The sequence below is a fragment of the Fulmarus glacialis genome, unplaced genomic scaffold (assembly GCF_000690835.1).
Source record: "Fulmarus glacialis isolate BGI_N327 unplaced genomic scaffold, ASM69083v1 scaffold47024, whole genome shotgun sequence".
Taxonomy (NCBI): Eukaryota; Metazoa; Chordata; class Aves; order Procellariiformes; family Procellariidae; genus Fulmarus; species Fulmarus glacialis.
Genome location: NW_009208357.1, coordinates 10,397 through 33,354, shown reverse-complemented (window position 1 = coordinate 33,354; position 22,958 = coordinate 10,397). Strand labels below are relative to the sequence as shown.

The following is a 22,958-nucleotide window of genomic DNA, read 5'->3' as shown; positions in this document are numbered from 1 at the left end:
GAATAGTCAAATTATCTGTACACAACAGCTGAGATGTTTAGAAGACTGACAGTCTTGGGCTACTCAAACCCGCGAAGTTTGAGTCCCTTCTCCCCATGGAGGACTCGGCAGAAGTGCCTTAGCGTGGGATTGTGCACAGGTTAAGTACAGCACACAGAGGCTTGTATCAGCTGCCCAGCCTGCCAACTTTATTCCTTTTTTAAAAGAGTTACTTGAGCTGCTATGCGTTGAACAGACAGCTAACAGATAAGAAGCAAAACACTTTATTACTCCAAAAAAGGTCATAATCATAGGTATGTTGTCACAGCACATTCAGTGACATGCCTTCTCTGTGTTAAGGCTCCACCTTTTAATCCACTCCTGCTAATAAAGGGGAGAACATCCGAAGAAAGGGTTTCTGTTGCCCAGTAGCAGAGCATGATTGACAGTTTACTTCACTACCTGTCCTGCACACCTCATCCCACTTGGCAGCCTCCATTAAGCCTGTAGTAGAGGGGGTCTGCATAAGGCCCTGGGGATCAAAAAGGCCAAGATAGCAGGCTCAATCATTACCTCAAAGATATCTTGAGCAGTATGGTCAACAGCTTGACGGGCAGCAGATTTCAACTCCTTTTTTCCAGTTTTCTGACAGGTGAAGAGAGAGTCTTCCTCTTCCTCCAAAAAAGGTATAGGGCTGCTTTTTGTTGAAGATTTTTGCTGTACAGTCTGGAAGAGATCATTGCTGTCCTGATCACCCAGAACAGACAGATCAGGCTTTTTCTCCCTGCCCTTGATGGGTTTGTTAGCCACACTGTGTGGCATTCCCTCCTTTAACTTTGATTGTGCAGCTGGTCTGGATGTTGAGCTGCTTGCAAAAAGGTCTTCGGATTCAAACAGATCATCTCCTTGGTCTGTGGATTCTGGAGGAAGGAGTTTGTTTGTCCCACCAGACAAAATGCTGCCATGAGCTGGTAGTGACAAGCCAGAGAGAAAGCTGTTTTCCTTGGACTCTGCTTCAGTAGCAAGAGGCTCCTTTATGTTCACTATTGCTGACGTCTGTTTTGGTAGAGAGAATTGTGATTCTTTAGCACTGTCTACTTCCTCACTTTCTTCAGACTCTCGGGCAGCTAGACGGCGGGCCATTCTGCTGGGAGGTCTTCGTTTTCCTGTAACCTTGATCCTGGTCTGCAAGAAAGGAGTAAAAGCAGAGCAGGGTTATATAGAAGGAAAAAAAACCCCATACTTCACAGAAGGCAGGTTAGGATTCCTGTTATGTTTCCTTTTAGCACTTTGTCTGCCTTCACAACGCTGCAATTAACATGCATTACCCATTTCATACTAGCACACTGAAACTGAATTAACTACCAGTTCTGCTTACAGCTCTGGTTTAAGTAACTTAAACAGCTACATGTACATTTAAACAAATGCTCAGTTGGGAATCTTGAGCAAGGAATGCTGAGCAGACACTGATTTAGGTTATATAGAGAATCAGGAGGAACCATGCATCATCAGCTCAGCATTATCCATTCTCCCCATTTTTCAGAAAGGGGACAGATGGGCAAGTGGGACATTCAAGCTTGGAGTAGTTTGCAGCAAAGTTCAGAAAACTAACCCAGGACTTATGATTTGTTGCCCTCTGGTCATTCCACAGCAGGTGGAATTGGGGTACAAAAGCAGCAGCACTCGCAAGTAGAGAGTCAAACACAAATCAGCAAGCCACTCTAGCCACTCGGCTTTAGGCAATACCTTAGTCAGTCTGAGAGCTTGCTAATCCAGGGGCTTCTGCGGTGCAGTTAGTCTGTCAAAGCCATGACTCATTATGTTTTCCATTTAATTTCATTTTATGCATGGCCTGCTGCAGTTCATTCCTCTGCTGCTTTTAAAAAAGCCTCCCTGCAAGTTTCCATTATAGCCTCTACCATATCCCACATGAACAGGAGTATTCACACAGACAAGAAACAGATCAGTACAACCTCCTCTTCCCTTTTGTTAATTGCTGTGTTGGAATAGAAGGACAATCTGGATGGATATGCTATAACACAGCTTAAAGGAGCCATGTGCTTTTGTCAGAATCATTGTAGAAGCACATCTGCCTTCAGAGTGTGGGGCTGTATTTATCAGAGCATGGCTGAAAAACAGGAAAATTATGATGGAAGGGAGATGCACTTGAAATAAACTGATCCCTGCTCCATGCACTGGTCTTTGAAAGGACAGCCAGAATGCTGGATAGGTTGCTTTGTTCCAGCCTTTAGAAAAAAGGGCATTTGGCTGTATATATTTACAGCTTAAACTCAAACTCAAAAGGTTCAAGAAGCAATGACACACCAAAATTAAAACATGTAACTCGAGCCACAAAGAGACATTCACCGTATAGTTATTGAGATGCTTCTTCTCAGATTACTTCTGTAAACAAACATGCATCATCACTATGCTAAAATGAACACTCAAGGTTGACCATATGCAGCTACAGGAGCTCTATTCTTTTGCAAGCCTATCTATTTAAAAGTATCACGATAGAGGGTTTTGTCTGTTGTGCAGGACATGCTGCTATTGGAAACAACTATGCCTACATGGTAATGCATTAGTCTGATGTACAAGCTTCAAACCCATTTGACACTAAGGGGTCATGTGGTGACAGCTGCTGCATCTTCCCAAGTCATCTCTGCTGCTCATCTAGTAATGAACAGCCCCAGCAGCATTAAGCAAAGAAAGAATCAAAAGTTAAGATCTTAAGTTACCTTATTCAAATTGCTGCTCTCAGAAAACCCAAGAGATTGATAAAATCATAAGCACCCAGACCAAATCTTAACTACATGGTTCAAGCTTTTTTATTTGAAGAACCAGTAAATCTTTAATTAGAATATGGCTTTTGCAGCCCATAAAGTAAAAGGTATGAATATAAACCAAGTCAGTCAGGAGGCAGAGATCTGCCATGACAAAAGCTGTAATGCTTTTTTTTGCTTTGGTTTTGTTTTTAAAGAAAAAAACCACACAAAGTTTTTGTTTGAAAAAGAATTGGGAGTGACAGTTTAGGACAACATGACATTTTTATCCACAGAGGAGGTAAAGGTCAACCTACAGCAGTGATGTGTTCTTAATATCTTGCCACAACACCTGTCCATAACGTATTTTATAGTTAGCCTAGAAAGATGTCTTTTTTATGGTTTTCAGGCTGGCGTCTCCTGGGACAGGACAAGATGTTATGCTAAAATACGTTTAACCTATAGGGAAAACTACTGTATTTGGGGAATGTACACACGTACCTTAAAAAGACACAGAATTAGGCATATGCATAAGCCCCTTACAGAGCTAAGAATGCAGTAGGCTTGACTTTCTCTTCAGTGGTCCATGGAAGTGAGAAGGGCTTAGATTTCCACACCTCCATTTAGATTCAGATAGACCACACCGTTAGCAGAACTTGCATACCAAAACACAAATTCCTGCACGAGGACAGACTGCGTTTTTAATCCCCCTTTCTATCCTCCTAAATACCAAGGTTACCTTATTGGCGCTGTGCAAGGTATCCGCTTGCATAGGCTGATCAAAGCTTACACCTAGTTCTTCATTGTTTCCTGCAGCAGAGAAGGCTTCGCTGTTCTGTACATCCTTGGGCTCATGCAATGGAGTCTCCAGAACTGGTAAGGGGGACTTTACATTGGAGACTTTAGGCATTGCACCAGGCAGTAAGGCTGCAGGGTTAATAGCTAAGTTAGCCTACAAAACAGAGAAAACAAAAACATACAAACAAAAAGAGATCATGTTAATACTGCTCAAGAGCAAGCATGGCTCCAGAGAAGCAGCAAGAACTAGCATATATAAGATTCAAGTTCTACTTCTACAAGTGCCTGGCCTTTCTCACACCTACGCACTTCTGTCTCCCACATCCTCTGTCTCACTAAGCCTGTGGACTGCTCAACACTATTATTCTGTATAACAGCTTCAGGAACGGCATGGCCACATTATTTCAGACCAAACACCTCTGTAGCTCAGTATCCTGTTGGAGGACAACAATAGTTCTGACCTTAAGAGTGATACTGTGATATAGACAGTTATTAGTCATTTCATATCAGAAGAGGGACATAACCAACCTCCCAAACCCCCAAGAGTCTCTGAACATACCCCCAAGAGTCTCTGAACATACTTAAAATAGCGCTGAGAAGAATAGCAGGTCAAAGAGGAGCCCACCCTCTGCCCCCCAAATAGAGTAGATAGTGCTGCTCAAAGTCAGGTCTGAAACAGGAGGGGCAAATAATATTAAACATGCAATACGGCAAAAATAATAGAAAATACGCCATCTGAAAAAAAATAATAAAATTGCAAGAATAAGGTAAGGAAGTAAAAAGATTTTGTTTCAGGGAGAGCCATCAGTGAGGCAAGGAAGAATTTTTTTTTTTTTGAAAGTCAAAATGCCAGTAAAGTTAATTACTTGTAGCTTTCCAATCCGAGATGAGGGCTCTTTGGTTTTAATGGGAACAGGACCTGTAGATTTCTGCACGAAATTACACTGGATTAAACAAGTGGACAAGTTGTTATCAACCAGACCATAGTTTGCATTTTAATATATCTATAGAAAGCAGCTCACTGCTTACCAATTTCTTCTGAAGATACTTTGTAATCATCACATTCTACCACCAGAGCTACAGTCACTCAATTTTCAGCTTCAGCTCCCCACATGCCATAGTCCCATCTTCATTATCACATTTCATTCCACCCTGCTTCTACCCAATATTATACTTTGCCATAGTAACCCAACAATTTCCATCTTCTCCAGGTCACACACAACACCAGTCAAATCAAACTGTGACAGCTACCCTTCCTCCTTGCTTATTCCCTCCCCTAAAACCCTCTGAAGCCATGTTGCCAGATCATGATATAACTAACTTTTCTCTTTGTGACTGGCTATAACAGGGCTACAGACTTCAATAAAGCCCACACGGAAGCCAAGAGGGCTACAAAATTGTACTTCTCAGTCTGCAGCAAAAACAGCTTCAGAGAAGTGAGTGCTCCTCTACAGAAAGCAGGCCATCAGTGCCAGAAATAAGACTAGACTAAAAGAGCAAGAGCAGCTTTTGGTCTGAAGACTTGGGTCAATTCTAGGACTCAGAGATGAACCAAATCAGCTAAGGTGCTCTTCCCAGGGCTTGCTCTCCACAAGTTTACCATGGTTCTGTAAGCTAGGCTGTACTACAGTTGGTGTGACTGGGCAGTCAGAGCTCCTTCAGCCGGGTTGAAGTAACTGAGGGTTTGCAAGAGTTAGGACACGGGTTTGGGGGTCTCGATAGCACGACAGAGGAATCCCAGTGTCTGAGGAGATTGTTCTCCACTTAAATGCATGTGGTGTCCAGCTGAACCTCAGACAGGCTGAGATCATTCCTATACCAGGCTGTCAGTGGCTACAAAAAAAGGGAAGACGAGCGTGGTTCTACACTTCAAGTAATACTTCACCATAAGGGAAGACAGGCTAATTACTAGCCCTACAGACTTGCTGTATTGTTCCTCAGGCTAGGGGAGAAAAAACAACACCCACCCCCCACAATGAAAAGCTAATGTCCTAGAGATGGAAATCCAATAAGCAGCTCTGGTGAGGCACAAGCCAGAATTCAGATCCAGACTGGCTCTCCCAAAGACCCTTGGTTCTTAAGGGTCTTAAGATTAAGGACAGGAGTAGGAGTCTTGTTTGCTCATCATAAAGTCTCCAAGATAAGATTCTCAACAGCCACAGATTTGTGCTGCATGCCCTGATCTCCTTTCTGAGAGAGCCTACCTATACTTAAAGGTCACATTCACTCCAACAGACATTAGCACTTCAGAGAAGAATGAACAACAATCCATTTTCAATCCAACTGGACCTGAGGTATAGTTCTGCATTGCCTTGTACCTTGCCTTTTTAAGTGTGTGGGCAATGAATAAAACACTATCAATAGCATTTAAACTTCTTCCCAGTAACAGTGCACCTGCTGATAAGCAGAGACAAGTTTGGCCATGCATTGCCGTTTTGCAGCCAGTGAATCCAGGCATAACTAACAATTTGATCTTTTCAAGAGACTTATTTAAAACAAAATGATACATCATCTTTTTCTTTGCATGCTGCTCAAGGCACAAGATTTAGGTACTTGCCTCTGTAGTTACTGCCTTCAGAGCTTCATCTTGTTTGGCACTTAAAGCATTTTCTAGAAGGTTACTGCTCTCCAAGGAAGGGCCGGTACTGGCCTTAAGTGTTTTCTTCTCTGCTATTTTCTGAAAGCATTAAGAGCATAAGTCAACACGAATCAGGTAAAAAGCATGGTCTGCAGATCAGGAAAAAAAAAACAAAACCAAAACACCCCACCAAGCAAAGCTTTTTAAAATCTTGCTTCTATCTGAAAAGAAAACTAGCCTGGATCTTTTGACTCTGCTATGCATCATAGGCATTGCCTTTTGGATCTGCAATGACAAGGGCCTTCCACTCCTCCATTCCTTTAGCCTACCTCAGCCTTTGCTGTCTATGCTAACAACAAATAATGAGAGTTTCAATGAACTTCCAAATACATATTTCCTCATGCACAGGACAGCAGGAAAAACAAAACAATAAAGCTAGCTAAGGAACATGCTATTTTTATGTTTTCAAGCAAACAGGCTCCATATATAGCTGCCAAGCGCTAATTACTTAAGACCACCCCTTCCACAGTCCTCAGAGAAACTGTTTCCAGGATCTACTGCCAGTTTTCTAGCCTAACTTCCAGCTATGGACACGAAAATAGACTAAAGTACAAGATGGCTTCAATTTAATTAAGCTAAATACATTTAGATAGCAGTTCAGAATGCATGTTAGGACTTTGACCTCAGACCACCTGTAATGCAGTCTAGTTCAATACTGCAGCTGCTCGCTCTCTAAAAACAGTCCAGTGATCACAAAGATTTTAATACCACATTCATTACCTTAAATCAAACCAATCTGCGGAGACTTCAATTACATAAGGCTTATCAGTCATGCATGAACTACAGGGAAGTAATATTAGCAACTTAAACAATAAAACAATTAAACAATACAAACTCTACTACTCTGATTTCTATTCAGGTATGTTCTCTTACACCTAAGCCAGTCCCAGTGGTATACAAAAAGAAAAAGAATCCAATCCTCTCATCCTAGCTTTGGGAGACCTAATGCATCTGTTTGTTCCCTATGTCTTCAGGGTCACAATGGCCATTCTTATTCTCTCAAAAAGATTTGAGAAGTCACTTCATTTCTTGTGGGAATACATATGGAAAAAGTCCCATCCATACACTTCTTTCCAACATCTCTTATAGAAGCCATTTACAGTAGAGGAACAGATACCAGAAGGTTTGTTTTAGCGGTACTGAAGAGATCATCCTCATCGTCATCCCCAAAAAGCCCTCCTCCAGGTGATGGCTTCAGGATACGGTTTGCAGACTAAAGAGACAAAGGATAAAGAAAAGATGTGTCACAGACCAAAAGCACATCTCCTTTGGCCCATGATGCCTGAACTGATATTAGTGAAACAATGTGACTTCTTTTCACTATTAGCGAAATCAGTGACTTCTAAGCTGTGTTCAAACAATGAACACCGGTAAGCTGCACACTTCAAAGACTGTTTTTAAATAGCAGGTTCAGAGGAGGACTTTGAACTCACCATCGACTTCTTGGGGCTGGCAAAGAGGTCGACATCTGGATCATTGTCCTTCTGAAGTTTGTGACTGAAGAGGAGCTCTTCGTCTTGAAAGACTCCGGTGCTTTTGGGCCGAGTACTTTTCTCGGAAGCCTGGAAGGAGAGGAGAAAGGTCCACATAGTAAGAAACTCCCTCCTTAAGGAGGTTATTTGCCTAGTGGTAAGACAGGTTACAATTCACTTGAGGCTACACTACAACCCTGGTAACAGAAATACAACTTTAACTGCCAGTTATATATTTTACTTTGACCAAATTTGCAAATGTAAATGCAAATTTACAATGTAAATATTTGGATTCACAGTTCAATTTGATGAGAAGATATAAACCAAAATGTGTGTCTGCTGACCTGAGATCCAGCCACTACTATTTACCTGTAAACCTTCCTTAGAAGGAAGAACAAAAAAAAGAAAAAGTTTTCAGTAAGACTTTTATTGCCTTGGATATTTTCAGCTGAGGGTGCAGGACAGAGAAGTGAGAGGAAGAGAATCTGGTTAATTATCTTCCTAAGCTACCTTTTTAAAGACGAATAAAATAAAATTTAAAAAAACCAACAAAGTTGAAGGCCTGTAAAGCTATTATTGTTGCTAGATTCGCTGTTCTCTCCCCATTAAAGCAAACACACCCTCACAATGAAGAACAAAACATATTGTCTGCATTTGGCAAGAACTTGTACTTTTAAATTTGCTGGTGGTGGGGAAGGTTGACAGTGAAACATACCATCTTATCAGCCCTCCATTATCTGGCAAACCAACCAATATCAGCTGCTTGGACACCACAACCAATGCCTTTCTATGATCTGGTACGCACGCACCCAGGTCTGACTTTCAAAAGGCAAAGGCCCCACTGAATGTCTAGGTAAAGGCCAGTATCTATGTTTCACCACCCAGCTGTCTCTTCAGGACCTATGCAGATGAAAGGATGCCTCTTAACAGCATGACTGCATGTCCAGTAGCATAACATCAGACTCAAAAGCCAAGCAGCAGGAGCAGTAGTCATAAGAATAAAGCTCGATTCTCCCCTTCCCAGTCCAAGTATCCAGGAGCCCCAAAGGGCTGCCTAATAAAGCTAGTTTCCAGCACACCATTTTTGGTCCATACATCCTGTCCTATGATTTTTATTACTGCTCCATTCTCAGCCTCACTGTGCACCAGCTTTAATTTTATATCAAAAGCCAGGTCACATTTTTAGAGTACTACAACTAGAGTTTATGCCCAGATACATGAAAACCTAATGCACGTCTATTAGTATCCACACATGAAATGCATATTAAGCTGAGATAAGCAAGGAAAATAGTAGCACCTTTCAGATTTGCCTACCAAAAAGATTAAGTTCCTAAATTACCTATTCTGATTTTTGCATGACTATGCATTTCAGCACCTTAATCACTTCATGACTGTTATATGCTGACAGCTGAGTGCTTTGAAGGAAAGATTTGAAAGGATTTGTATCTTCCCAAATTCATAGGACAGATGTGGCTTCTTGAAACCATCTCACAATGTGGCCCCCCAAAAAAAACCAAACACAGGATACGTTCACAAGAGGTAAACAAGCACTCAAGCTAATAATCCGTTTTAACTCAGAAGAAGCTATAAGCAGGGATTTTTCTCCAAGAGCCATCTATCTCATTCAGCTCTGGGGACGTCTGAATAAAGTGTGTATAGCCTTTAGGGCTGACAACTTACTTCACATGGTCACACTAAGATGACGAAACCTTGTGGTATACTGTAGTATACAGTATGTACTTTTTGACATGACTTCAAGTTTACAGAAGAAATTTTGGTACATCTGCACCAAGTAGAAACAGGAACATTGCCATGGATTCAAGGATATTGCTACTGAAGATTCAAAGTCTACCTCTTGATGGTATGTGCTATATCAGGAAAGTCAGACAGCAAGAATATGGCAACTGGAGGCTTTTTTAAAAAAGTGAACACACATACTTGAAAACCGGAAGTAAACATAGAATTAAGACGATTCTTGCTGAAGCTAAGTCTGCAGGCATATATCCACCAAGCAAACTGCAACAATATAAAGAAAATAAAGGGATAAACCACAAGGTTTCAAATTCCACATCCTTCTACTTCCTAGTACCTCTGACCTTGAGGGATAACTGGGAAATCAGTTCTGTACAGCAGACATCAAGTAGCTGCACCAAAACATCTGTACAGAATTTCTTTTCGTATTAGCATGCAGCCAAATGCTTTCAAGTTAGTGGGATGGAAAAATTTACAAACGAATTCAGGATCGTAGGGAAGAGCAGGAATAATTTCTCACCCAAGAATCTGGAAGTTTAGAAATACAGAAAGATTAGCCTCCATGACATGAACATTGGCAAGGATAAAAACAAAACCTTGGCTAGAATAGTAGAGGTAGGAAGGTATAAGTACTATGTCCTAGTGTTCAAGATCTTCCCTAGACTCACCGCACCAATTTCTTTCTGTGCATTTTTAATGCCACCATCATCTTCCAGTCTGTCCTCTTCCTCCTCCTCAAACAAGCTCAACACTTTCTTAGCTTGGGTCTTGACATCTTTCTCCAGAGCTGGTAGTGATGTTGCAAACAGATCTGAACTGCTGGCTAGCTCTGAGGATGTTGCTGCAAAAGGCTCCAATAAAAAAAAAAAAATAAAAAAAAAATTAACACATCAGCCTGTTACTTAGTTCAGGCTTGCCCAAAAAACCACTAAGCTTTCTTGGTTAAATGCCAGCAGTGGTCAGAGTTCTGCAATCCATTATCAAGCAGACAACTATATTCAACTCTTTTTTCCTAAGTAGACAGAATAGCAACATGCAGATTAGTAAAAGACAGTAGATAAAGAAGAGAACACACTTTATGGCTCTGAAGGGAACACAAGTTTCCTCCTGTACCCTACACTGTAGCGCTGTTGATAAGCGGCTTCCGGCATAAGGTTTCCTCCTCATCCGTATGTCAGGTTACATGTGCGCCACAAGGCTGCATTAAGCAGCTTTGCCATTATCTCTGAGGTACCTAGTTCATGCAACTTGGGATTCTTTGGAGTGGACAGCACTACCTGAACCTTGAATGTGCTCAGGAAAGTGCAAAGCGTGATAACTACTCTGGAAATTCATCAGCTGGTAATTCCCCAACAATCACTCAGTACGACCATGCCCAAGATTAAGTTCTGCTGAAGCTTCTTCAATAATACACATCAATACTTTTTCTGTAACAGTCCTGCCCAAGAGAAATTCACAATCCCGAAAGCCACAGCTACCAATGCCATTTATAACTCATCAGACTACGATGAAACAAAGTTACTGGGCTTAAAGCAAAGCCTACACATTATTATAGGCTATCTTTTAAAGGAAAGCTCTGTTCATGTGAATAAAGATTACTCAACCCACTCTGGAGGAAAAATGAAACAGATTCCTCCCCCTGCCCCCCCCAAAAAAACCCAAACAATTCTCTCATGTATGTCAGTTGGGAAACAACTTTTAATGCCATTTTATCAATTTGCTGTTTGACTACAAGTGATTTTGCTAAATGGAGACAGAGTTATTCTCTCCTTGGCAACAGAAGAGGAAATCCAGAAAAAGAATTCTGTCCCAGAGCAGTGCTGTAAAGATTGAGGGGTTTTTTGTTTGGGTTTTTTTTTGTTTGGTTGGTTGGGTTTTGGGTTGTTGGGGTTTTTTTTCCCAAACTGAACCTTTACATTAATCTGAAGTTTGGTAAGAAAATCCCTCACTTTTTCCTTTGTTTGCTGCCCGGCAACATCTGTTCCTCTAGGCACAGGAACTGCTCCAGGCTCTTCTAAACACCACAATGTATCTTCTACCTGGTTAGACTTTGCTGCTCTATCTGGCAGATCTTCCTTTTCCTCCTTTTCTTCATCATTAAAGAAAGGTGGTGCTTGTGCTGGTTTTACTTTCTCCTGCAAAATTAAAAGAATGTTGTTGACACAAAATTGGTGGGTATATAAGAAGCATACGCTGCTGTGGGGTAGCAGAGCCTGAGTTTGCCTTCTGCAGGGGTCTAGAACACCGGCAACATGCTTGACTTCTACTTTCCTCCCATGGGACATTCTGGTGTGTGACTTTTGATTTCTAGTATTATAGGCTCTTGAGTCTGGTTGAAGAGTGCCAGGAAGCAGTTGCAAGCTTAGAGCAGATGCCCTGGGAATCTTGTCTGGTTGGTGCACTGTTTCCTGTGACTGCCAGCAGCTAGACTGTGGCTTGCCTGTTTCTTCTTCTATTCCCAAGCCTATTGTCTTTATGGGCCATGACAAGCGTTTTCCTGGTAAGCAGAAAGGCAAGGGAAGGGAGCGGCACACACACGTGCAAGAATTCCTGCTACAGATACAGCTGTGCTAAGCTTTTGCAACTCCTATTCTCAATTCCAAAGCTCAACCAGCCAAGCAGTACACTATGGGCTAAGCTCATAAAGACAGAGAATAGCATAAGCACACTCAACAGGGAGCCAGTAAGAAGCCTGTAGACACATCTGAACCAGCTTGGGTTGAGGTGACATGGAGGCTTCACAGTCAGCAGTAAGCCGTCTGTTCCTTTTAACGGTATTTTATGGTTGAGAGCTCTCAAAACATCCTCATGAAGGGCTTTTAGCATAAACCAAACAAATTTAGGGTTAATGGTCAAGAAAATTTTGAAATCTCTATTCAGCTGATGGTAGTAAGAAGTTTTACATGTAAAGAGTTCAGTCTACCCTGTTCCCATTCCCAATTTGTTAGAACTACCATTGTTTAAAACAAGTTAGACTTACATTCAGTACTAACAAGGAAGATATAAAAACAATAAGCGTTCCACGTTAGTTTTAAAAGAAAGGGAAAGTACCACTGCAGCCTTAGCAGCTGAAGGAAGTAGCATTGATTGGGAGCTGAAGAGCGATTCTCCATTAATAGCATCATCTTCAAACAACAACGATACCTTCTGTGGCTTTCTTTGGCTGCAATGAGAGAAAGTGGAAGATTCAGTGCAAAAGTTTCAGAGGCCATGCACTGCATCTGTATAAAAGTGTAACTTAGGACCACCATTTGCAGCAAGTGGTCCCAGATACAGGACTCAGCTTCCTCACTGTCTCAACCCTTCTACCACCCTCCCCTCTTGTCTGCGCAGCTTTCTGCAGAAGTGAGATAAAAAGAGGTCAAGAGGATTTTATATTGTAGGCAGGGAAATGAAGAGCCCAGTTCAGTGGTGGCAAGAAGAATGATCCACCACAGGTACAAAAGAGGTAAAAGCCCAGCCCTGCCCATTTCCACTCACACACCTCTACTTCCTCCTCAGCAGCAGTAGCAAGGGACAACACTTGCAATATGCCTGGGTCTGTCGGTTTTGAGGGTACTGCTGGACTGTTCTAAAAAAAATGCCCCCCCCCTCTCCTCGCCCCCTCCCGGGACTGTCACCTCTCTTTAGTGATTGCAAATAAATCCTCCTCATCCTCTTCCTCAAAGAGGCTCATCTTCTTCACAGCTTTAGCCTGACTGACAGTGCTAGCTGGTTTTGCAGGGTCCTCTTTTCGGTCATCTTCAGAAGGAAGTTTAGCTGGCTTGGAGACATTCCAGTGTTCCTTAAAAATAAGGAACCCTTAAGTTTTCTTTTGTCTTGGTCAAAGCCACTTTCCCATCTTCTCTATAAGCAGAAACACTTCAGCATCTTGGCAGTCCTTGCATCTCTCTACTAGCTTATTTTCCTGCCTTTGTGTTAGCCACTGTAATCTGACATTGCTCAGGCTTTACAGAGGCCCTGCCCACCTTTTGGCATACGGTATTTGCCCAGCAAAATAGGGTACACACACATTTTACTATTATAGTTGCTCTTGACAACTAAGGTCAGTGTCAACTGTAGTCACAGGAGTAAGGTCACCCAGTAGAACCTGATTTGAGCCACTTAAATAATTAGCAAGTCTGATGTATGGGGAAAAAACAACAACAACAACAACAAAAACCCAAGAAAAAACACAAACACTCACACCCAAGACACCTCATTACTAGAGTGCATGACGCTGCACTTCTTATTTCCTCAACTTTCAACTACAGTACTTTTTCCCCCTACCCCGCTCTGGAGCTAGCACTTAATCAAGCCTACCCACTGAACAAGTCAAAACTCTAGATTAGAAGGAAACATTTCTGGGGTTGGGAGAGTTTTCTGGCTTGTGTGTTTTCTTATTCCCAGCATTTCAAGTGGTTTGTCCCATTCCCCACCTCTGCCCATCCCCTTTCTGAAAGGGACTACAGGCATGTTGAAGTATGAACTTGGTTTATTCTACATTAAGATAAAAATGCATCTAAAGATATTACTAGTACCCACTAAACAAGCAATTACAGGACAGGTAATAAAAATCAAGTCTACACAAAAGAGTAATTTTGGGGGGTGGCAGAGCTAAAAAGAGTCTGGATCCTATTCATGTGAGTTAATTCAGAGACTTTCCACACAAGTTTTTAATTTACTTAGTGTCTCTGGCTTTCATGTAAGATGCAGAACAACACCTAATCCATCCCTAGAAGAGGGCTGCTCTCTGGGAAGCCTAGTCGTTTATGTTTCATTTTTCCCATCCCTAGATTTAAAACCAAACAAATCCATCCCACCAAAACCCAAGCAAACAAAAAACACCACTAAACACCACCACACACAAGAAAACCCCACGCCAGAAACACCAAAGAAAAACTCACCACATATCTATCTAGAGCTGCTAAACATTCCTTACAAAAATTAAAGCAGTAAGAGCAAACTTATTTTTCCCTTTTAGTATTTTTAAATCAGATTTGTTGGCAGCAGCCTCCATTTGCATCTTTCTATAAATTACATTGAAAATACTGATTTTCTCTTCCACATGACCTCTGTTACCTAGATCCTGAGATAATTTGTGCCAAGAGTCAGACAGCTTCCTCAGCTGCAAACAAGTCACAGGATTGGAGTAGGCATAGCATATGGATACAGCAGAGTTTGACTGTGGTTCCTGTCTCAACAGTTTTATGCTTTGCCCAGCATAAAGCCCAGTAACTCCTTTCAACCAAATCTTACTCCTCAGTACCTCCTCATCACTGCTGAACAATAAGCTGGAGACTTTCTTGATTGGCTCTGACTGTTTTGCTTTCTCTTCCAGGGGTTTTTCCTGTTGCTTCTTGGCAGGTACCACACCAAAGAGATCCTTAAAATAAAATTAAAAAAAAAAAAATCTTTAAAAAAAATCAAAAGCCAAAACCACAATAAAAAGCTCACTGAGAAGCCATCAGCATGCAAGACACTGTTGCCATCCACTTCTCAGATGAGTAGGATAGAGAAACGGTGTTTTGTGAACCCTTTTTGAAGACAATTTTAAGTGTGATACAGTATTCTGGTACAGGCAATTCTACACACACAGCATTTGAGAGACCAGAAACTTGTAAGCACACAGCCCGGTTTTGGCCCACAGATTCTCCACCATAAGGCTTGACCAGCAGCCAAAAACCACCACACAGCAATTCTGTTGCACAGCAGCTAACACAACGGGGCACTGATTCTACATCTACATAATGAAATAGAGAATGAATCCTATTCTGAGAAGTCAGGCAGTAGGCAAGCTGAACCACTGCCACTGGGCAAGAACCAAGACTTTTCACCTGAAGACACTCATGCAGATTATTATATAGGCATCAGAATATACAAAAAGCGTATGTCGACTTCACCAGCTAACACTTATTTATGCTTCTCTCCACTCAACTTGAACTTCAGCTCCATAACATAACCTTCATGGCAGATACTAGAGACCTTACCACGTTACAAAAAGTTTCATTATCCTGACGGTTGCTTCTGAACTGCCCCTGTTCAGAAAGGTGAGCTGGAGCCAGCCCCCCTCTTAAACAGGAAACCTTTATCTTGAGTTTGTAGCAGTCCCCTATCTTACAGCTCTGAGCAGGCATCCTATTTGCCTCAGGTTAAGATTATGAGGTAAGTTAACTCACCAAGAAGGCTGCAGGCCCAGAGTTGAAAGCTCTTTGGAGGGTGTGTGGGAGGGAGAAGGGGGTAAAAAAGATAAAAGCACACACTAATTCAGTTTTGTTAAATTTCTTGCACAAATTGTGCTCTGATCTCATTTTCAGCCACAATTCTTACACACTGAAAAGTGAGAAAAAGTGAATTCACCAGCCGTGACACAAGACAAGCAAGAGTCATCCATGTGGCTAGGTACCACAGGCCAGGATAAAACAGCTTCTTGAAGCTCATATCCGTTCTATTGCTCAGTGTTCTCTAGTCCTATCAATCAGAGGGATAATGTCCTTCATGTTTAGGTCCAGAGATGATATGCACTGACTGCAAAATACTAAAAAGACACCAAGAACTCACAAGAGTCCCTACTACCATTCTCCTCCAAAATGCTGTCTACATGGTCAAGAACTGCTACACAATGCAAGATCAATTTAGTGCTCTAACTCAGTGCTCCATTTACAAGCTTAGTGTTGTAAACTTCTGAATATTTCCTGCTGCATTTGCAACAGGCTGTGCAGGAGGGTTTCCATACACAGGCAATATCAGGAAGTGGTACTTACCTCTTCATCATCATCAAACAAGGAGAGCGGAGCTTTTGTCACGGACTTGCTGGTGGGGAGAGATGTAGCTTTGGATTTCACAGTTTTACTTGATGAAAATAAGTCCTGTGCAAACCAAAGAAATGTCACTTTGCAAAGCAATACTATATATTTAAGAACTCTAAATGGAACATTCATGTTTTCCCTTTTAAAAAAAGCGTTTAATGTGCCTGTGAAGTACGATTGTCTTACTCAGATGTGCCAATCACCTGCAACTCCACAGGGATTTCCCTCAGCTTTGCAGATTAATTGCTAGCTGGAAGCCGAGGACACAAGATTAAACATATGCAGTCTTTCATGATTCTTTCTCTTGATTTGCTGATCTTCTCCCTCTTCACGCTTTCAATTTATGCCTGTGCATATCACACAAGTTTAACTCTCTCAAGATAGGGAAAACATTCCCAGAGATTTCACTCTTGGAGCAAGAAGGAACTTTCAGGATGGCTGGGAGTAGGTGCATGGATGTTAGAGTTCCCAGTCCTACAGATTAAGAAGTTCCCAGATACGAGTGGACTGAAATCTGGTGACTCAGATCCCAAGGATTTCTGTAGGGATTTATTAAAGAGATACTCACTTCAGAATCCTCTTCATCAGAGAAGAGACCCCTCTGTTTTCTTGGAGGCATTTCAGATAAAGGCTTGAAGTCCTCACCTGAGGATGGTTGACTCTTTAGGACAAATAAAGACACTGCATCAGCACCCATTTAATTTCAGTAAGGGCACACACATCATATGACCCTTTCTAAGAGGCCTGCTGCTGGCAGCGTTCCAACAGTTGAAGGGACAGAACACAAGCTTGTCACCTATGGGCTGAAGTCCAAAACTCACATGCTGAGTGAGTTCCTCACATGCAGCCAGAGCTATGCACAAGTGACTTGCAGGTCTTACCACAGGCCTCCCCTCCCACCACCATCCTTCTTGACAGAAAAATGTATGCAGCAACTCATGCCAGGCCCCCTCGTGAGTTAAACGAAAATGTTTCTTTTAATAAGCTGTGTTTCGTAAAGGAAGAGGATAGTTTGTGCCAGCCGTCATTTCCTGCATTAGCACAGCCCCAGCCTGCCACCAGCTATATTGCCTTTAAACTCAGAATTATTCCAGACCAAAGCACTACTGTCTGCAAGCTTGGACTATAAAACAGCCCTCACTTCCTGACAGAGCAAGAATGGTGCTGCTGAATCAGTTCTCATACTCTGCTCCAGAAAAGCCAAGTGCTTTAAGGTCAGAGCAATGGCACTGGGTGACCTCCCACCACCAGTCCTGGTCCGCTGACTATGGATACTCTTGCACTGCACCGGAAACAGAAGCTGGCTTTGGCCCTTGTGCTCAGGTGCTTCTCACAAGGCAATATGAAGAAAGTCCTACAGCAATTTGCATTAGACATCCCCAGCACTGTACGCTTCTCAGTCCAGAGGGGAGAAGAGTCACTGTAGCTCATTATGTTCAAATACTCCTTGGACAGCGAATATGTATAAAATGAATATGTACAATCTCTGCCATAGAAACAAAGAGCATTACTACTTTCCTCAAGACACTGTTCTGAAAATGAAAGTGGAGTGGGCATTAGGAGGCTCTCATAACTCTGTACATGTGTCCTCAGGATAGCATTTAGAGTTTTCTACAACTTAAAGAGTTTTCAGCTGAAAAACAGCTTTTTAAACACTCCAAGTATTGTATATGCTTAGGTAGAACTGTGACATCCCCCTTCCTCTCCCACAATATATACAAGCAATGGGTTACCAGTTAAGTTGCTATCAGCGATTGGCATAAGTCTCCGCAGCATAGAACAGTGACACCAAACGTTCTTAAGTCAGGCTGGTTTCATTTCAGCCATGAACTTCATAAACATTTCTCATTATCAGAGGCTTCTCATTTTGCTCTCATTTCAATCCTGCCTTAATAAGATTCTTCCAATCACTGCCCACACAAAAAAAACCCTCAAATAAACCCAAAGTTTGAGAGGCAAAAGGCATTTAAGGACCCCTGAAGCAGCTGGGTCATGGAAGACTCTATGAATCTAGTTCTGTTTCACAAATATGGCACTTCCATAGTGTTGTACATGGAAAGACTACTTCAGCTGCAGAAGTAATTTTTTCCTAAAACCTTAGCCATACGATCCATTTATATGCCATTACCTTTTTTTCCATGACTGTCTCCCTAAGGCTTTCAGTTTCTTTAGTTGTGCCAGCAACCATAGGAGGAATGTCAGGTTCTTCCTTGAATAAGTCACCTTCTTCATCATCATCAAATAGGTCAGCTGTGGACTTGACTGCATTAAGAGACAAAACAAATAGGGAATGATGAGAACAGAACAGCCACTACTGAACAAGAGAAGATACCAGAGTCTCAAAAGATACCATGCTCCCTTTTTAAAGATGGCCAACACCGGGAGTCTTTAAGAGAAAAAGCTAGACAAGCTCTCAAAGTGAAACACCACTTACCTGAGAGCACTGGTGACAGAGAGTGCAGTCAACAAGCATTGGGGTAGAGTCAGTTGGCGCCTCTAAAGGCAGTGTTTTGTATTGGCTTGGCACATCTAAAGGTCTAGAGTCTGCCAACAGGGAATGCTGGGCACAGGGACTCAAGGCTGTGTGAATAAAGTCTGTACCATTTCCCTGATTCAAGTCTAGATACTGCCCTAGCAGTAGAAGGAGCGTCCTAAGAGAGGAAAGTCAGTGGAGAGCGCGTACAAATAAAGCATTCCCACACAACTTTGAGGAAAAGAAATGCCAAGAACAAAAAACCTACTAAACCCAAAAAACCCAAGCAGAAGTAACAGTGATGCAGGTTTGAACTTTGTAACTCATTGGTTCCTATCAGTTTGAATTTTGATGACCTTTAATCTTCCACATGTATAGAGGTACCTGAATCCGGAGGCTTTTTAGTTGCTCCCACAAAGAAGTCATCATCATCATCATCAAACAGAACAACTTTCCCAGGCTGTTTAGCAGTTTTCTCTGTGCTCTGTGCTGCAGGTTTCTTGTCTTTTTCCACAATTACAGTGGAACTAAACACATCACTTCCTCCTGCAGGTCAGATGTGGGGGGGGAAAAAAAAACCAAACAACAAACCAAAAACAAATGCACACAGAGATCATTGCCAGAGCTATCGAAAAGCTGAACTTGTGCTGTAGTAAGTGGAGTCAGGCAGAGTTTCCGTCACAGCAACTTTTAATGCACACCTGCAACAACGCTGCATCAAAAGCATTAGCTAGAAACTTCCCGATAAAGCCAAGTCACAGCAGATGGTCCCTCACTCTCACTGCAGTCACTTCTTCCTCAAACCTGCTCACCTCCCCTAGGAACAACAGCCAGGTTCCGTGTTTAAAGCTAGAAGACCCAGCAGTCCCACACTGTCATCCCTATGGACTTCCCAAACCAGAATCCTATTTTACTAACTAGTAAGCCACACCACCGTGGACAAATAAAAGTGGTAAAGTGCTTGAGGAGAGGGGAGGACAGGTGACTGAGTTCTCCCAAGGAGCTGCACTTGTCATGCAAGACCACTAGCAGTGCTGTAGTATGAGGCTGAATTTGGCCCCGAGATTCCTGCGTACTTCAGATACGACAGCGATCAACTAGAATAAGCTGGCATCAACTGTTTCTTGTACACCTGGTGTGGAAATGTCCTGCTTCAGTGATACATGCATGTCGAGAGTTTGTCTGCAAACACTTTTAGCATTTTTGGTAAAAATAGGCAGCCTGGTTCTAAGCCTGTCTTTTTGCTCCTTATATATAGATGCTTGGAAACAGTAAAAAAAAAAGAAAAAGAAAAAGATACTTTAACTGAAAGGTTGGCAGAAAGTAGAACAACTGCTATTTGGTTAGAAGTCAGCAAGACTGCATGAATTTTGACCAGTACAGCAGCAGTTTATTATAAAAAAAAAAGTGTATCATGCCATTAGAAAGTGCCACAGGATTGACAGGAATACAGCCACAAAGTCTGATTAATTATTAAACATTCTCAAGTTCCTAAACAAACTGTTCACTGGGAATGTGGTCATCACGCAATTTTGAATAGCAAAGCAGCCCTCAATCTTGGTTTTTCTCTAGTGACTTTAGCCTGTCTAAAAGTTACTGAGAGGGAGAAACTGAAGACTTTGAATAAATGCTACATGTAGCTTAATTCCTGATGAACTAGAACAGGACACTGTTAGAATGATGGGAAGTTCACTGCTTATACAACAGTACCTCCAAGAAAAAGTGAAGGATAAAGAAAACCTCAATCTGCTGTTTTAAACTTTGCTACCAAGTCTTATAATTATGTAGCATGACCATTGCTGATGTATATCTTCGATCCTGGAGTAAAAAGGCTGTATTTGTATACGTGCTACTCTAAAAATCATGCTGACTGAGGGCTCAGTTAACTGAAGCCATAGTCTTAAAATAGGCCTTTCTTAATACAGGGCAAAACTTAAGGTAACTCAATCAGGTGAAGACCCTACAACAGAGACAGAAATCAAAGTCAGTTGATTCAAAGAGACTGGTGACATATGTTCCTTTTAGTTGCTCAGCTTGAAGTCTGATATGGAATAGGGATCTTGGTACAATTCTTTTTTTTCCTATCTCCGAGTTACAGATCTGGTCCTTCCCCATGTACGCAGATCCTCCTAATCAAAACCAGAGAACAAGATTGGTCTTATTTACCCACAAAAATATAGGAACTTGATGTTTAAACTCTTCTGCTAACCTAAACGAATATGATCAAATCTGCAAGATGAAAATGCATTTCCTACTCAGAGTATAGAGGGAAGGTGTAACTGCATGCACTGCAGACTTAAACTGTATAATATCAGTTAAAGGAACACACATCCTTAAAACTGGACAGCATAACATTGGAAGCTGACAGCTGCTAATATCTGCAATCAATGATATCTACCTTCAGAGCTCCTACAGAATCTTGATTATCCATAAAGCATGCTGCAGTTTAGGCTTAGCATGGTAGAAGCACCTATATTTGTCATCAAGCACATGATCAAGCAATGCAATGCTGCTGTATTTCGATATTTTTCTTCTTTAAAACCTCCCCAGTAGGTTTTAAAGAAAAGAGCATTTTGTGCATGAAACAATTTGCTATTGAATGAATCATACCTGGGAAGAGAGATACTGCACCTGCAGGAACTTTCTTTAAGGACTTTGTAGAGGACGCTGAAACCATAGGAAGTACAATACAAATGGATGCACTTGTTTTATACTGTCAAAGCCTTCATAACTCTACCATAGAAACAGGAATCTGAGAAGTCTTCTGAGCTCTATTTTTGTTCCTCAACAGGTCAGAACTCTTTAGACATTCTCCTTGAACTTGTGGGTTTTTTGCAGATATATGTAACAGTCCAGCTGTTTTTGCTCCATTAAAACTCCACAAAACAGCTCTACTAAACTGAAGCTTAGAAACATGATATACATTTACACATAGCATTATTTACAAGAGTTCATATTAACACACTCAAAACCACTTCAATACAATACACTCAAACCAAAATGGCTTAGCTTTCCAACCCATATCTGAAAATTCATCAAATACAATGCTTCGGTAAAAACTGCTGCAGTACAGAATGTGTGCTCAAACTCCTTAAGGGTCTAGATACGCAGCTAATGGGAAATTCAGACGTGCATTAATCTGCAAGAAGAAATCTTTACTCCATTCAAACCCACAACTGGGTGCTACAAAGTACTCTTCAGCAGCAGGAACCCAGTGCGTGCAGAGAGCTCCGCCAACATCAGGAAGGACATCCTTTCAGCTCCAGGAGAGTAGGTGTGTGTAAGAGATCACAGTGAACAAACACATTTAAAATTCAAGGAAAACACAGCTGTTCTCTATTAAGACTGGGGAGGAGAAGAGACTTGCCAACAATTGCTACTCCAGACTTCCTAGTTTGAAAACAAAACAGTCTAGCTGCTAGTGGTGATAAATCACAGCATAGACAGGACTACAGGAGGCAACAATTGGTTCTTACCTTCACTTACTGGGACTCGCTCCTCTCTCTCTTTTGATTCTTCTCCTTTTGGTGCTTCAGCAAAAAGATCACTCTGAGTATAGATGTAAATGCAAAGGGGGAGAAGTGGTGAATTTGGTTTTTGTAGCAAAAGACAGCTGCTGATTTTTCCACGTAGAATATCCACTTCTAAGCCAAGACAGAGGAAGTAACCACCACTCACTTCTCAAAAGGATGTCTGCACATATAGACTTAAACCTAGGTACTCAAGCATTAACTGGAGTGCATACATTCAGAAGAGTAGCTTTTTGTCTTCTAAAATTTAATTTCCACTGATTATCAGTCTGTTTACTGCAAAGAAGGAATGACCTTTTATTTGCACGTCTTCAAGGGCTTACACTAATTAATCTACAGGTCCTGATTACACCCTTCTAAGCTTTCCTATTGAAGCTTATAAAGTAAGGTTTGAAGGAAGAATTCAGGTCAGGACAAGCATAAAAATACTGCTGAACTTCACATGGTTAAGATGAATGATTATACTGTTGCTAAGGAGACTCTAAGACAACAGTTCGGTGCAGAGATATACATTATAGTTCAAAAGCATTGCAGGACACTCCCACAAAAGTCCTTGTGTCCAGGCTGCAGTTGCCCTGCACCGATCCTCCCCAAGAATCACAGCCTAGATTTCCAGGAAATCTCCAGATCTAGTGAGTACTGACCACCCAATTTCTTGAAAGCCCCCCTCTTATGGGAAGTTGGGTATTAGAGGTTGCTTCCCTGGAGACTCAAAATGCATGGTCTTTGTATAAAGCTTTGTGGAAAGAAGGCAGCAATACTTGGG

At 41.7% G+C, this 22,958-nt stretch overlaps 1 protein-coding gene across 1 annotated transcript in view; it reads right to left on the bottom strand.

Moving 5' to 3' along the window:
• Positions 1–22,958, bottom strand: part of LOC104075801 (WASH complex subunit FAM21A-like) — a 36,956-nt gene that overhangs the window by 3,944 nt on the left and 10,054 nt on the right. The window contains exons 11-28 of the mRNA XM_009576444.1: positions 22,139–22,211; positions 21,273–21,329; positions 19,047–19,208; positions 18,318–18,451; positions 16,758–16,850; positions 16,145–16,249; positions 14,650–14,766; positions 13,022–13,185; positions 12,453–12,564; positions 11,351–11,536; positions 10,679–10,684; positions 10,070–10,252; positions 7,611–7,739; positions 7,295–7,390; positions 6,097–6,216; positions 4,406–4,468; positions 3,481–3,693; positions 553–1,164 (exon numbers count right to left, since the gene is read on the bottom strand). Of these exons, the coding sequence (XP_009574739.1) occupies positions 553–1,164; positions 3,481–3,693; positions 4,406–4,468; positions 6,097–6,216; positions 7,295–7,390; positions 7,611–7,739; positions 10,070–10,252; positions 10,679–10,684; positions 11,351–11,536; positions 12,453–12,564; positions 13,022–13,185; positions 14,650–14,766; positions 16,145–16,249; positions 16,758–16,850; positions 18,318–18,451; positions 19,047–19,208; positions 21,273–21,329; positions 22,139–22,211 (2,625 nt within the window). The remainder of the gene's footprint in view (positions 1–552; positions 1,165–3,480; positions 3,694–4,405; positions 4,469–6,096; positions 6,217–7,294; positions 7,391–7,610; positions 7,740–10,069; positions 10,253–10,678; positions 10,685–11,350; positions 11,537–12,452; positions 12,565–13,021; positions 13,186–14,649; positions 14,767–16,144; positions 16,250–16,757; positions 16,851–18,317; positions 18,452–19,046; positions 19,209–21,272; positions 21,330–22,138; positions 22,212–22,958) is intronic.